General features: G+C 47.4%; 2 protein-coding genes across 3 annotated transcripts in view; both read left to right on the top strand.

The window, feature by feature from the left end:
- Window positions 1-14611, top strand: part of SLC16A9 (solute carrier family 16 member 9) — a 34226-nt gene extending 19615 nt beyond the window's left edge. For both annotated transcript variants that reach the window (XM_075934857.2, XM_075934858.2), the window contains 2 exons: window positions 11082-11996; window positions 12370-14611. In XM_075934857.2, the coding sequence (XP_075790972.2) occupies window positions 11082-11996; window positions 12370-12548 (1094 nt within the window). In that variant the 3' untranslated portion in view covers window positions 12549-14611. The remainder of the gene's footprint in view (window positions 1-11081; window positions 11997-12369) is intronic.
- LOC149523986 (uncharacterized) lies at window positions 2-6149 on the top strand. Its single transcript, XM_089780072.1, has 2 exons — window positions 2-4502; window positions 4698-6149. The coding sequence occupies exons 1-2, from the start codon at window positions 3953-3955 to the stop codon at window positions 5459-5461; spliced, it is 1314 nt and encodes a 437-aa protein (XP_089636198.1). The 5' UTR covers window positions 2-3952; the 3' UTR covers window positions 5462-6149.
- Window positions 14612-15827: the final 1216 nt, after the last annotated feature.

Raw genomic sequence — 15827 nt, 5'->3', positions numbered from 1 at the left:
CTTTTAAAATACTGTATGTCATACAACCGTTAAATGCTGGTATTATTAATTAATGAAGGATTAGACAAATATCTGTAACAAAGACATAATTTGATCAATCAAAAGATTTATATTTATAGTTAGTAGCAGTCTGTATAGTAGTGCAAAATAACAGAAATGATGCTTTAGAATAAAATACAACTCTCTTGCTTTTCAGTGGGTCAGCAAAGCTGTAGTTTAAATGGAAGATTTTTCTAAACATTGTTTTTCTCTTTTTAATAAGACAACGAAGGAAAAAATGTAAAACTTTACATCAAAGGCCCAAATCAAGCTATCTAGATATGTGCGTGGAAGGGATCGTTTGAGTGTGGATCCCTTAAGAAAGTGGGGCTCAGCTTCCTTCACAGCCCTGTCCTATCCATCCTCTGGTCCCCTGGAATTGTACTGAAAAGGGTTTGACTAAGTAGGCCATTGTGGGAATGGGCCACCCAGAGCATAGTTGTGAGTGATGATGTGAAATCCTATTTAACTGGAGCAGGTGTGTAGTCCTTCAGCATAAAGTCCACACACTGTCCTACCTCAGTGCAATGCTGGGGGACACTACAGAAATATTCATTCCTAGAGTGTCTTGCTGTGGCAGAGCATGATCTGACCCATTATATAGGTACTTGTTAAAGTCGTGGTTGTTTTTGGTGGCCATTTCATGTGTGGAAGACACAAAATTCTGTGGATTTTTATATCTGTACCACAGTGGGAAAAGTTTAATAAAAAATTGTTCTTATTTATGTCAAAGCTGTGTAGATTTAAAAAAGCCCTAAATTTAGAAATTGGTAGACATTCTCCACCATAGTTATAGCAAATTCACATGAAAATGTTCTATTAACTTTATTCAGACAATCACATTCAACATTGTATAAGTAGTTGGAACTGTATAAGTAGTTGACATTATGGAGCTGCATTCACTTAAACCAAAGGCTGAATTTGGCTGGAAGATTTGATTATAAAATAGTAATTTTGGTTACTTTAGTTAGGGTATAGACAATAATTGCTTAGGCCACATCTAGACTTACTGAGTTGGAGAGTGACCTTCTGGTGTTCAAATTAGTGGGTTTAGTAAGGACCTGTAAAATCAGAAACTGAGGGTGTCCTTGGTTGGTGCCAGTACTCCACAATTCATGAGGAGTAAGGGAAGTCAGTGGGAGAAAACACTCCTGTCGACTTCAGCTGTGGAGACAGTGTCAAGCTCAGCTTAAGGTACATCAAAGTTACATACCTTAAGCCGACCTTCCAGGTCTACTGACCTCAGTAGTTTTTTTTGTAAACGTTGGCTGTGGTCCTGCTGAGCTCTAGAACACTTTTGGGCCCTACCTTGTGTTCCTTCTGAAAAACCTTAGAGAAAAATTCCAAGGAAAGTTAAGGTTTTGCTAGGTTTTGCTTATATTTCAAGTTAATGCCCTTTAAGTCCATTCATTTTACACTTCATTCATATTGGTATTTTAACTCCTATTAATCCTTGTTGCTGTGATTACTCCCCGTATGTTTTGAGATATGTTGAAGTATGCACTACAACAGGGGTGAGCAAATACCGGCTCGCAGGCCAGATTCAGTCTGCCAGAGTTTGCTCCTGGTGGGCCCCCATCTCTATATTTACCTGCATGGCCACGGTACTAGCAATCACAGCTCCGGTTACATGCAGATTGCCATTCCCAGCCAAGGGGAGCTGCAGGTAGCAGTAACCTAATCTGCACCACTTCCTGCCGCTCCCATTGTCCAGGAACAATGATTTATGGCCACCGGGAGCTGCAATCGCCGGTACATGTGGCCGTGGAGGTAAATATAGCAGAGGGTCTGCCAGGGGCTGATTCTGGTGAACCGACACCATGTTATTGCCCACCCCCTGCACAACAAAGCATATTCAAAAAAGAAAATGTATCTTCAAAAGGCCCCACTCCTTGGGTTTACACTAGGGGTGGGCAATAATTTTTGGCCAGGGCCACTTGAAAAATTTGTGTAGTGGCCCCGGGCCTAATCTGGAAGGGGCAGGGCCTAATCCAGAAGAGGCAGGACCAGAATGCTTCTGGGTTTCCCCACCCCCAGACCATAATTGGTCTGGGGTTGGGGCAGCCCCTTTGTCCCCCCTTCCCACTGGGCACCCATGCCCCTGGGAGGGCAGGAAGAGGCTTCACACACTCCCTCACCCCCAGGCCCTGATTGGCCTAGGGGTGGGGGAAGCATGCGAATCCTCCTCCTGCCCTACCCCTGCCCTACGAGGAGCACAGGGCACTTCAAAGTGCATGGGGCACGTCACACGCTCGCCTGCCCCCAGGTCCTGATTGGCCTGGGGGAGGGGGCGCGCGCGTAGCTTCCTCCTACCCTGTGACCAGCACGCAGAGCTTTGAAGCACCACGCACGACTCGCAGGACAGGAGGAGATGTCACGCACTCCCCAGTCCCCAAGTCCTGATTGGCCTGGGAGTGGGGGAGCTGTATGAAGCTTCCCTCGCCTTGTTCCTACCCTGCACGAGCATATGGCATTTTGAAGTGCTGTGCGCTCCTTGCAGCACAGGGGGGAGGAAACTTCGCATAGCTCCCCCACCCCCAGGCCCAAATTGGCCTGGGGGCTGGGGTGCAGCAGGGCCTCTACAGACCGGATCAACCTGCTTGGTGGGCCGGATTCAGCCCACGGAGGCCCTTTTGACCATCTCTGCTTTACACTGTGATATATCTCCAGCAAGCCAGACTGCCTAATTTCATTAATTTCTTCCTAGAGATTCCCTAATATAACCACTTAACAATTTCATAGAATCCTAGAACACTAGAACTGGAAGGGACCTCCAGAGATCATCAAGTCCTCACGGCAGGACCAAGCACTGTCTAGACCATCCCAAATAGATGTCTATCCAACTTGCCCTTAAATATCTCCAGTGATGGAGATTCCACAACCTCCCTAGGCAATTTATTTCAGTCTTTAACCGCCATGGCAATTAGGAAGTTTTTCATAATGTCCAACCTAAACTTCCCTTGCTGCAGTATAAGCTCATTGCTTCTTGTCCTTATCATCAGAGAACAATTTTTCTCCCTCCTCCTTGTGACACCCTTTTAAATACTTGAAAAATGCTATCGTGTACCGGATGGACTTACCGGGGAAATCCTTGGTTAGCTTAAACACAAAAAGGAAACTTACAAGAAGTGGAAAATTGGACAGATAACTAGGGAGGAGTATAAATATATTGCTCAAGAATGCCACGGAGTTATCAGGAAGGCAAAAATGCAATTGGAATCGTAGCTAGCAAGGGATGTGAAGGGTAACAAGAAAGTTTTCTACAGGCATGTTAGCAAGAAGAGGTGATCAGAGACGGTGTGGGGCCCCTACTGAATGAGGGAGGTAACCTAGTGACAGATGATGTGGGAAAATCTGACGTACTCAATTCTTTCTTTGCCTCTGTCTTCACGGACAAAACCAGCTCCCAGACTAATACACTGACTAGACAACGCAGCAGGGGAAGGAGGTGGAAAGCCCTTAGTGGAGAAAGAACGAGTTAGGAACTATTTAGAAAAGCTAACCATACACAAATCCATGGGTCTGGATTTAATGCATCCGATAGAACTGAGGGTATGTCTACACTGAAAAGTTAGTTCGAACTAACTTTCCTAGGCACTACACTAGCGCTCCGTTAGTTCGAACTTAATTCGAACTAAGTTAGTTCGAACTAGGTAAACCTCATTTTACGAGGACTAACGCCTAGTTCGAACTAGCTAGTTCGAATTAAGGGCTGTGTAGACCCTTAATTCGAACTAGTGGGAGGCTAAGGCTTCCCAGCTTGCCCTGGTGGCCACTCTGGCCAACACCAGGGAAACTCTATTGCCCCCCTCCCGGCCCCGGAGCCCTTAAAGGGCCATGGGCTGGCTACTCACTTTGTGCCAGTTGCAAGGCTGCAAGCACCCGTGCCTGCACAGCCTGAACCTGCCACAGGATGAGCCAGCCATCCGAGGGCTCCCAGCCCTCCACTGCTCCCCAGGACCAGCCTGGCAGCTCCCAGGAGCCTGCCCGGGGGCGCAAAAGGCGGGCGCCCGCCTGGTCAAGTGCGGAGATCGTGGACCTCATCGAGGTTTGGGGGAAAGCCTCCAATGTCCACGATCTCCGCACTAGCCACCGGAACGCGGCCGTCTACGGATGCATGGCTGCCAGCCTGGCCTCCAGGGGCCACCAGCGCAGCCGGGAGCAGGTGCGCTGCAAAATAAAGGACTTGCGGCAGTCCTACTCCCGGGCCTGCCTGCCAGGGGCCGACCCGGAGGCCTGCCCCCACTTCCATGCCCTGGACCACATCCTGTGGGCTCATGCCGTCCCTGCCCCCCGGGACGTGATTGACCCCGGGGCAGAGGGACCGCTCCTGGACACTGAGGAGGAGGAAGAGGGCTCTGAGAGCCAGGAGCCTGCCGCCAGCCTGCCCAGGACCCGGGACCCCCGAGGCACGCCACAGACCCGCTTGTCTGCGTTGTCTGAGGCCGGGGAGGCGTCCACCTGTGAGTACCCTCATGTTCCCCTTATGTGTACGGGGGCCTGGGGCGAGAGGGAGCCCTGGGACCGTGCGCCTGGGCCTTGCCCACCATGGAGCAGCAGCTGGGGATCCTGCAGGGGCCCTGGCCTTGCAGAGGGGAGCTGGGTTTCACACACCTGGGCCCCTGGGGTAATTGACCGCTGGTCTTCTTGCACCACAGCTGCAGCACCTGGGCCTGCAGGGCGCACCACCCCGCCTGCAGCAGCCGCCCGCGCCCAGGCAAGCAGGACAGCCAGGAACCAGGAGGACTACCAGAGCCGGCACCTCCGGTTTCTGGATCGACAGCTCCGTCTCCAGGACCACTGGGTCCAGGAGGACCTCATGCTGCGCCGGAGGAGTCTGGAGGCCCTGGAGGAGCAGGGCCGTGCTCTGCGAGGCCACCTCCAGAGTCTGCTGGACCGCTTCCCATTTCCTCCTCCCCCTGCTTCCCCTCTTGCTCCTCCTCTTGTTCCCCCTGCTCCTGCTCCTGCTTCCGCTCCTGCTTCCTCCACACCCCCTGTTCCTCCTGCCCCCCCCCTCCACAACCATTCCCCACCGACGCCCCCGGACCCGCAGTGTGGCGAGACGGGAGAGGCAGCCGGACTCCCACTCCTGAGCTTTCCTTTCCCTTCCTCCCTTCCCTCCCCTCCCCTTCCAGCTCCCTCGTCCCAGGTTTCCCCCTCCCTTCTCCCACCTTCATTCCTCCCTCCCAATCAGTGGGACGCCCGGGTGGCTGGGAGCGTGCGTGTCCTGGCAGTGCCCCGCGTCCCACTCCCGGAAGCAACCCCCTGGCGGCGTGTAGTACGGCCGGGACAGCCCGACCTCTCCGGTGCGGGGCTCTTTCGCCTCCTCCCGCCCCCCCCTTTGTCCCTGGGGCGGCCCATCCCCTCCTCGCAGCCCCTCTCCCCCCCAGCTCGGTGGCCGACGAGTGCCGTACCTGCATGAGCACCGCTCCGACGGTGGATCTCCCCACACCGAACTGGTTCCCGACGGATCGGTAGCTGTCCGGCGTGGAGAGCTTCCATAGGGCGATGGCCACCCGCTTCTGGAGGGGGTTCTTTGCAGGGCAGGGGCGAGCCACTCGCAGAGCTCCAGGAAGGTGTCCCTCCTCATCCTAAAGTTCTGGGTCCACTGTCGGTCGTCCCAGCGCTCCAGGACGATGCGGTCCCACCAGTCGGTGCTGGTGTCCAGACGCCAGACGCGGCGGGGCACGCCGGTGCCGGGGCGCTGCCGCGGCTCCTCCACGGCCCCCAAGGCGGCCAGGCGGAGAGGCAGGGGGCTGACGTTCCCCAGGTGGTGCCAGGCAGCCTCGAGCCATTGCTGGCAGGCTTGCAGCAGCACGTCCAGAACGTGCACCAGAAGGTGCAGGGCGAGCCGTGGCTCCATGTTGCCGCCTGCGGCGGTCCCCCCCCGAAGGGAAGCACCGACACAGACGGGCACAGAGACCCCTTGCTGTCCCTCGGCGAGGTTGGCAAGCAAGCAGGAAAAGCTGAGAACCGGCTGTCCAGGGGGGTCCCTTTAAGCACGAGCCTCAGATAGCCTCAGACAGCAGCCACACAAAGCAACTACTAACCTGATGCCCTGCCAGAACCGGTTTCAGCTGCCCTTAAATGCCCCCCTGCGTCCAATCAGTGTGGACACGCTAGTTCGAATTAGCAAAACGCTAATTCGAACTAGTTTTTAGTTCTAGACGCGTTAGTTCGAATTAGCTTAGTTCGAATTAACTAATTCGAACTAAGTTAGTTTGAACTAGCGCTGTAGTGTAGACATACCCTGAGGGAGTTGGCAAATGTCATTGCGGAGCCTTTGGCCATTGTCTTTGAAAACTCGTGGAGATTGGGAAAGACCCTGGATGACTGGAAAAAGGCAAATGCAGTGCCCAGGTTTAAAAAAGGGAAGAAGGACAATCCGGGGAACTACAGACTTACCTCAGTCCCTAGAAAAATCATGGAAGGGATCCTTAAGGAATCCATTTTGAGGCACTTGGAAGAGGGGAAAGTGATCAGGAATAGTCAACAGGTATTCTCAAAGGGCAAGTTGTGCCTGACCAATCTGATTAGCTTCTAAAAGGTAACTGGCTCTGTGGATTTGGGAAAGTCAGTGGATGTGATATACCTTGACTTCTGCAAAGCTTTTTATACGGTCTCCCACAATATTCTTGCCAGCAAGTTAAGGAAATATGGATTGGATAAATGGAATATAATGTGGATAGAAAGCTAGCTAGATTGTCGGGCCCAACGGGTAGTGATCAATGGCTCGATGTCAGGTTGGCGGTCAGTTTCTAGTGGAGTACCCCAAGGATCAGTTGTAGGGCCCGTTTTGTTCAACATTTTTATTAATGACCAGGATGAGGGGATGGATTGTACCATCAGCAAGTTTGCAGATGACACTAAGATAGGGGGAGAAGTAGATACTCTGGAGGGCAGGGATAGGGTCCAGAGTGACCTAGACAGATTAGAGGATTGGACCAAAAGAAATCTGATGAGGTTCAACAAGGATAAGTGTAGAGTCCTGCAGTTGAGATGGAAGAATCCCAAATATTGTTACAGGCTGGGGACCGAATGGCTAAGTAGCAGTTCTGCAGAAAAGGACCTGGGGATTACAGTGGATGAGAAGCTGGATATGAGTCAACAGTGTGCCCTTGTAGCCAAGAAGGCTAATGGCATATTAGGGTGCATTAGGAGAAGCATTGCCAGGAGATCTTGAGAAGTTATTTTCCCCCTTTATTCAGCTCTGGTGAGGCCACACCTGGAGTATTGTGTCAAGTTCTGGGCCCTCCACTATAGAAAGGATGTGGACGTATTGGAGAGGGTCCAGCGGAGGTGACCAAAATGATTAGGGGGCTGGAGCGCACAACCTATGAGGAGAGACTGAGGGATTTGGGTTTGTTTAGTCTGCAGAAGAGAAGAGTGAGGGGGGATTTGATAGCAGCCTTCAATTTCCTGAAGGGAAGTTCCAAAGAGGATGGAGAGAGGCTGTTCACAGTAGTGACAGATGGCAGAACAAGGAGCAATGGTCTCAAGTTATAGCAGGAGAGTTCTAGGCTGGATATTAGGAAAAACTATTTCACTAGGAGAGTGGTGAAGCACTGGAATGGGTTACCTAGGGAGGTGATGGAATCTCCATCCCTAGAGATTTTTAAGTCTCTGCTTGACAAAGCCCTGTCTGGGTTGATTTAGTTGGGATTGGTCCTGCCTTGGGCAGGAGGCTGGACTTCATGACTTCCTGAGGTCTCTTCCAGTTCTATGAATCTCAGGCTACGTCTAGCCTGGAAGCCTCTTTCGAAATAGGTCAATGGAGGGATGATAGGAGTTACTATAGAGAACTTTCTGGATGTGTGGCTGGTGAGTCTTGCCCACTTGCTCAGGGTTTAGCTGATCGCCATATTTGGGTTTGGGAAGGAATTTTCCTCCAGGGTAGATTGGCAGAAGCCCTGGAGGTTTTACGCCTTCCTCTGTAGCATGGGGTACAGATCACAGTTGGAGGATTCTCTGCATCTTGGGGTCTTCAAAGTATTTGAAGGCTTCAATATCTGAGATGTAGGTGAGAGGATTATTCCAGGAAGGGGTGGGTGAGATTTTGTGGCCTGCACTGTGCAGGGGGTCAGACTAGATGATCATAATGGTCCCTTCTGACCTTAAAGTCTATGAGTCTATGAGAAGACAAAAAATTGGGCTTGTTTAATTGAGAAATGCGAAGACTGAGGGTGTGTCTACACTACAGGGCTTTTTCAAAAAAAGTGGCCTTTTTTCTAAACAACTTTCCCTGCATCTAGATTGCTGCCGCGTTCTTTCGAAAGTAAATCGAAAGAATGCAGCAGTTTTTTCGACCGCGGAAAACCTCGTGAAACCTCCGTCATAGCTCATGTTTTCTAGGTCTTCAATAATTTTTGTTTCCCCAAAAGTTCATATTTGTCTGACACACACAGTCTTCATTTCCTAGTTTTGTATCTTGCATACAATCCCAGCCCACAATAATAGATATGCTTAATACATTAAGATCTTTCAAGGAAATTGCCCTGTCACGAAGGATATGTCTACACTACAGCACTAATTCGAACTAACTTAAATCAAATTAGTTAATTCGAACTATACTAATTCGAATTAGTGCATCTAGACCTAAAAACTAATTTGAATTAGCGTTTTGCTAATTCGAACTAGCATGTCCGCATTGAGTGTACCCTGAACCGAAGTTAAGGCTGGCCAGAACATGTGCCGGCAGAGCATCAGGTTAGGACTTAGAGTGTGGAGCTGCTGCCTCAGGCTAGCTGAGGGCTGTGCTTAAAGGGACCCGACCCCCACCCCGGACAGACAGTTCTTAGGGTTCCTCACTTGCTTGCCTACCTTGATGAGGGACAGCAAAGCAGTCCTGTCTTGGAGTGCCCTGAGTGCCCACACTCGGCACATCACAGCACTTGCTGCAGGCTGCCATCCGAGGGGTGGATCAATCGGGGGACTGTCAGGATCCAGGAGACCCTGCAGGAGAGCTTCCACCCCGAGGAGCCCACAGAGCCACCCCAGTCCTCTCCATCGGGGGCTCGTACCCCATTCCTCCCTCACCTCCTTCCACTTATTCCTCCCTAACCCCCCTTCCTGATGTAAAAAATAAAGGACACGTGTGTTCAAAAATAGAAACTTTCTTTATTTAACAAAACTGGGGGGGGGGGGATTAACCTCTGGGGAGACTGGGAAAAGGAGGTGGGAGAGGGGAAGAGAGAGAGTGGGAGAGGGGAGGGGGAAACCTGGGAGGAGAGAGCTTGAAGGGGGAAGCCAGGGGAAGAAGGAGGAGGGGAAGTATAAAACTATGGTACGCCATATCTTCAGTACTGTGTACAGATGTGGTCTCCTCACCTCAAAAGAGATGTTTTGGCCTTGGAAAGGGTTCAGAAAAGGGCAACTAAAATGATTAGGGGTTTGGAACAGGTCCCATATGAAGAGAGACTAAAAAGAATGGGACTTTTCAGCTTAGAAAAGAGGAGACTAAGGGTATGTCTACACTACCCTCCTAGTTCAAACTAGGAGGTAATATAGGCATACCGCACTTGCAAATGAAGCCCAGGATTTGAATTTCCCGGGCTTCATTTGCATAAGCGGGGCGCCGCCATTTTTAAATCCCCGCTCGTTCGAACCCTGTGCCGTGCGGCTACACGTGGCATGAACTAGGTAGTTCGGACTAGGCTTCTAGTCCGAACTACCTAGTTCGTGCCGCGTGTAGCTGCGTGGCACGGGGTTCGAACGAGCGGGGATTTAAAAATGGCGGCGCCCCGCTTATGCATATGAAGCCCGGGAAATTCAAATCCCGGGCTTCATTTGCAAGTGCGGTATGCCTACATTACCCCGCTAGGGGGGATATGATAGAGGTCTATAAAATCACGAGTGGTGTGGAGAGGGTGCATAAAGAAAAGTTCTTCATTAGTTCCCATAATAGAAGGACTAGAGGACACCAAATGAAATGAATGGGTAGCAGGCTTCAAACTAATAAAAGAAAGTTCTTCACAAAGCAAATAGTCAATCTGTGGAACTCCTTGCCACAGGAGGCTGTGAAGGCTAGAACTATAACAAAGTTTAAAGAGAAGTTAGATAAATTCATGGAGGTTGGGTCCATGGAGTGCTATTAGCCAGGGGGTAGGAACAGTGTCCCTGGCCTCTATTTGTAGAAGGTTGGAGATGGACGGCAGGAGACAAATGGCTTGGTCATTGTCTTCGGTCCATCCCCTCCGGGGTAGCTGGTGTTGGCCACTGTCGGCAGACAGGCTACTGGGCTATAAGGACCTTTGGTCTGACCCAGTACGGCCGTTCTTATGTTCTAAGCTCAGGGCTCAGGGTCGGGGGTCTCACTGGACCACCTTGATTTTCATGCAGACCTGCTCCTGGGTTCGCATGTGGCCTTTGGTGACCAGGCTGGCAGCTATCCTGCCCTAGATGGCCACTTTTCTGTGCCTAATGCGGAGGTCATGGATGTTGGAGGCCTCCCCTCAAACCTCGATGAGGTCCACGATATCCGCACTAGACCAGGCGGGAGCCCTGGGCCCTGGGCAGGCTCCTGGGAGCCAGGAAGAGGCGGAGGGTTGGGTGGCAGTGGGTGGCTGGCTCATGCCGTGCCAGGTGCAGGGTCTGCTGGCTGGGTGCTCGCAGGCTTGCACCTGGCACAAGCACCATAGCCAGACTGTGGCTCTTGAAGGGCTCCGGGACTGGAAGGGGGGCAGAAGAGTTTCCCTGGTTTGGCCCAGAGTAGCCACCAGGGCAAGCTGGGAAGGGCTAGCCTCCCACTAGTTCGAATTAAGTGGCTACACAGCCCTTAATTCGAACTACTTAATTCGAACTAGGCGTTAGTCCTCGTAGAATGAGGTTTACCTAGTTCTAATTAAGTGCTCCGCTAGTTCGAATTAAGTTCGAACTAGCGGTTTGTATGTGTAGCGCCTATGAAAGTTAATTCGAACTAACAACCATTAGTTCGAATTAACTTTGTAGTGTTGACATACCCTTATTTCATAGTCACTGTAATATTAAAGTTTCCTTTTGAAGAATTGAGGTAACCTAATGAAATATCTTGTTCCCTTTTCTAGGTTCAAGTGTTGGACTTTTTATATATGCAGCATTACAAAGAGAACTTATTGAGCTATATGGAGTGGATGGATGTTTGCTAATAGTGGGTGCATTATCTCTAAATATACTACCATGTGGCAGTCTAATGAGACCTTTGAAGTTATCTGCTTTACCTTTGCCAGAGAAGTCAGGCGTAGAAAAAGTTTCAGATCAATACTTGATTTTCCAGAAGAAAGAACTTGTTGAAGAAAATATAAGCATCCTTGAAAAGGGCTACAATGAAGAAAAATGTGTGAATAATATGTCTTGTCATGATTGCAAACAGGAGAGCATTTTAAATAAGAATGGATTAATATCATCAACATATACAAAAGAGACAGGCATTTATAAACAGAAAGTTGTAGAACAAACATACTTTTGCAAACAGCTTGCCAAGAAGAAGTGGCAACTGTATTTAAACTACTGGGAAGAAACACTGATTCTTTTTAAAAACAAAGTATTCTTATCACTTTTTATTGCAATCTTACTTTTTGACATTGGTGGATTTCCCCCTTCACTGCTTATGGAAGATGTAGCAAGAAGTTCAAACATTAGTGAAGAAGAATATGTTATGCCTCTTATCTCCATTTTAGGGATTATGACTGCAATTGGCAAACTTGTTTTAGGAGTACTGGCTGATTTTAAATGGATTAATACTTTATACCTGTATGTAATTACATTAATAATGTCTGGAGTGGCCTTGTTTGCAGTTCCATTTGCCAAAACTTACATTGTATTTGCAATACTTTCCGGAATTTTAGGTTTTCTTACAGGGAATTGGTCAATTTTCCCATATGTAACCACAAAGATTGTGGGAATTGAGAAATTGGCACACGCATATGGAATATTAATGTTCTTTGCTGGACTTGGAAATAGCCTTGGACCACCAGTTGTTGGTAAGATGTTGTGTTAAGTGATGTCAGATTGTAATTTTCATGAATTTCTCAGGCCCAAATTATATACATTTATATGGAAGTCGGTTCTAGTTAGTTACAATGATAGTAGAATGATAAAATTAAAGAAAGTTTAGAAAGTTGGAGGTTTCCCTTTATCTGACCAGATTACTGAAAGGGGAATATGATGGAAAAACATGACAAAATACTGCCTGCTGTTCTTAACAGTTTTTAGATTATATTTGTTACTTTTGCATGCTTTCTGGTTTAGTATGTAATGATACATTTTGTTCTTCAAATACGATTTTCAATATATTTCTGCTGTATGTTCAGTAATTGTGTATATTTGAGCTCGCACTTTTTTTTTTCTTTTCAGGTTGGTTTTATGATTGGACACAGACTTACGACATTGCATTCTGCTTTAGTGGGCTTTGTGTTCTGCTTGGTGGACTTCTTCTGTTGGTGGCAGCCCTGCCATGCTGGGAAAATTGTAATGACCAGAATATAAAACCATCTCCAAATACTTACTTCTACACAGTTGCATCTAGTGCTTAAATGGCAACTGAAAAACACTTCAATGCTTTTTTATACTATACAGCAAAATATTTTAGTATTTTTCTACTTTATTTATGAAATACAAAAATTATTTTAGAAATAGTTGGGAAAAATCCAATCATGTTTGATATTCTTTTTGTTTTATTTTTTAAAATAGTGGTCTTGCTTTTTCTACTGTTAGTGGGGTCTGTCTATGCTGCAATAAGAAACTTGCAGCACTGAGTCTTGGAGCCTGGGTCAGCTGGCTCAGGCTGGGGCTGCAGGCCTAAATATTACATTGTAAACATTTTTGGGAGTAGGTTGGAGTCTAGGCCCTTGGACCCTCCCCAAGTTGTGGGGTTTCAGAGCCCGGGCTTAATCTGAGCCTGAACGTCCGTCTGCATCGCAAATGTTAGCCCTGCAGCCTAAGCCTCGCTAGCCTGTGTCAGCTGGCCTTGGTTAGCCCCACTTGTGCCAAGACTGCCCTATTGTACATGTACTCTGTGTCTTCAGCCTCTATTAACTGTACCTTCCTTTCACCCAGTAGTGGGGATCATCTGCTGTATGATCAGTTATATATTTTAGTTTTTATGAAAACAAATCTTTGTAGAAATATGGAATAAATTAAAAGTTTGTTTCTTTATTGAAAAGGATGGCACAAATGACTCCCTTCAGAGGTTTCCAATAGCTGTACAATGAGAGGCTTAAAAAAAAAAAGGGAAAATATCCCTTATTTTCTGGTATGTAGTACATTGGTGAACTATTGGCTTTATTTTCCTCAAGATCAGCGTCTAGACTGGCGCTTTTTCCGGCAAAGCTTCGTGCCGAAAAAAAGTGGCAGCCATTTTTATGCTAAGGAAGTGGGGGAGATTTAAATCCCCGCTTCATTAGCAATTGCGATACGCCTAATTTACATCCCTTTTACGAAAAAGGGATGTAGTCTAGACGTAGCCCTATTGTATAACTGAAGTAAACCTTGTGGTAAACCTTGTCAACATTCTGAACACCACTGCAAAGTAAGATGCTATGCTCCAAATATTTACAGCACGCGTTTTGAAGTTTGTTGAAAAATTGTTGAACCAAAATCTTTCAAACCAAAGGAATAAATGTGCTTGTTGAGTAAAAGTTGAAGGTAGTTTCATTTATGGAGGGATAAGGGATATTTTGGAAAAGGCATTATTTTCCGCAAGAAACATTGCTAACCTGTTACATGAAGACTGTTTTTTTTCTTTCTGTCATGGTTACCAGGCGAACTATACTTTAGACTCTTCTTAGTCCTTCTTAGGAGAGGCCCTTTAGGTGACAGGCCCGACTCCCTGTACCTTTCTGAGCAGAACAACGTGGTCCAAATCACTCTGGAAGTAGGTCCTTAGGTGTCTGCTCTCCTTCTGCCTGTTTAACAACCATGTTAACACAACAGGCCTACCTAGATTTGCCACTTGTTGTAAGCCCTTTCCCTCTGGGGCTATGTCTACACTGGCGGCTTCTTGCGCAAGAACATCTTGCGCAAGGGTTCTTGTGCAAGAAGTCTTGCACAAGAAAATGTCCACACTGCCATGTGCGAACTGTGTTTTTGCACAAGAGTGCCCATGGCAGTGTGGACACTCTCTTGCACAAGGAAGCTCTGGTGGCCATTTTAGCCATAGGGCTTTCTTGTGCAAGAAATCCCTGTCGAACGTTCACACTGCCCTCTTGGGCAAGAGCTCCTGCGCAAGAGGGCTTACACCTGTTGAAAAAGAGCGAAGCTCTTCTACAAGAAGCCCTCTCTTACCACGCCGTACTGTAAATTTCTTTGCACAAGAGTGGGCGGGCAATGTGGATGCTCTGCGGATTCTTGTGCAAGAACGGCCATACTTGCACAAGAAGCTGCGAATGTAGACATAGCATGGAGGGGGAGGGATTGTGACCAACAATTTGATTAGAGTGACTCAAAAATAGGTCTTCAAAGCCAAGTTATTTATTCACTGGAAGGTACAATGTATCTAGCACAAAGGGGAAAACCAGCAAAAGGCCTGGCTCTTAGGGCACATCTAAACCACATTCCTCTTTTGAAAGAGGAATGTAAATGAAGCCGATTGAAATTCAAATGAAGCATGGATTTACAAATCTTGCACTTCATTTGCATAGTTGCGTGAGCGCTAGTTCAAAAAAGTGTTTTTCGAAAAAGAAAAGAAACTAGTCTAGATGGGGTTCTTTGAGGGGAAAAAACCCCCCTTTTTCTAAAGAACCCATATTCCTGAAAAAATGAGGTGTATGGGTTCTTTCAAAAAGGGTTTTTTCCCCCAAAAGAACCCTGCCTAGACTGCGTTTTCTTTTTTGAAAAATCCTTTTTCAAAAAAGCGCTCTCACGCAATTATGCAAATTAAGTGCGAGATTTGTAAACCCATGCTTCATTTAAATTTTCGTTTGGCCTCATTTACATTCCTCTTTTGAAAGAGGAATGTAGTTTAGACATAGACTTACTCATACTTATCTTTCCTTGCTAGCTTCTGTACATTCTTTTCAGCCCAGCTTCTCTGGTGAGGGAGAAACACTGTCCACCTCAAAACCTCTGTCTTTGTGTTCCCTGGTTAGCATGGTCAACTTTTTGCTGGCACTTCCTTGGGCAGCTTCTGCCCACTCCCTAAATCCCGATAATGGGGTCCTTTACTCTATCTCGTTATCTCTAGTGTTGTCTTTGACTGTATCTCGTAACAGTTTACATCATTTGAGGGACATCCCTTTGAATATAGAGCAATAGCAGTATCATTCATTATTTTTAGCAGAGGGTATAAACCTTATCCAGAACTACTACTACTTTTGTTAGCTGGTGTAGAGCAGCAACTACAATCCCAGGACTCGTACACCTTAAAGAATACATTTTGATGCAACATTGCCTCATTTTAAATCTTATTTTTTCCTCCCTATACACCTACTTTCTGACAATTTAATAGCCTCCGCTTCATGATATGAAAATATAGTACTCGTTGTTCTGTTATAAAAGTTAAAACCATAATGGTAGAGCAGTATAATACATCTCCTTATCAGAAATGGAAGCTATTATTAGGCAATTTGTCCGAACAAGACATTGGGACATTGTAGTCCCTGATGTAACTTCATGCTGAAGAGAGCCATAGGGCCAGAACCTCACCGGATACAAAATCTGCATAGTAGCATTGATTTCAATGGAATAACATTGATTTACATCAGCCAAGGAGCTTGCTCATAGCCAGTATGAATCTAATCCTTTTCAGTGAGTATGATATAGTGCAAGAGAGGAATAAGCAGCATTTATTACAGTTGCATAATTTTTCTTTTAGT

The sequence above is a fragment of the Pelodiscus sinensis genome, chromosome 8 (genome assembly GCF_052426305.1).
Source record: "Pelodiscus sinensis isolate ZL-2025 chromosome 8, ASM5242630v1, whole genome shotgun sequence".
NCBI lineage: Eukaryota > Metazoa > Chordata > Testudines > Trionychidae > Pelodiscus > Pelodiscus sinensis.
Note: the sequence above shows the minus strand (reverse complement) of the source record. Positions and strands in the feature narration are given on the sequence as shown.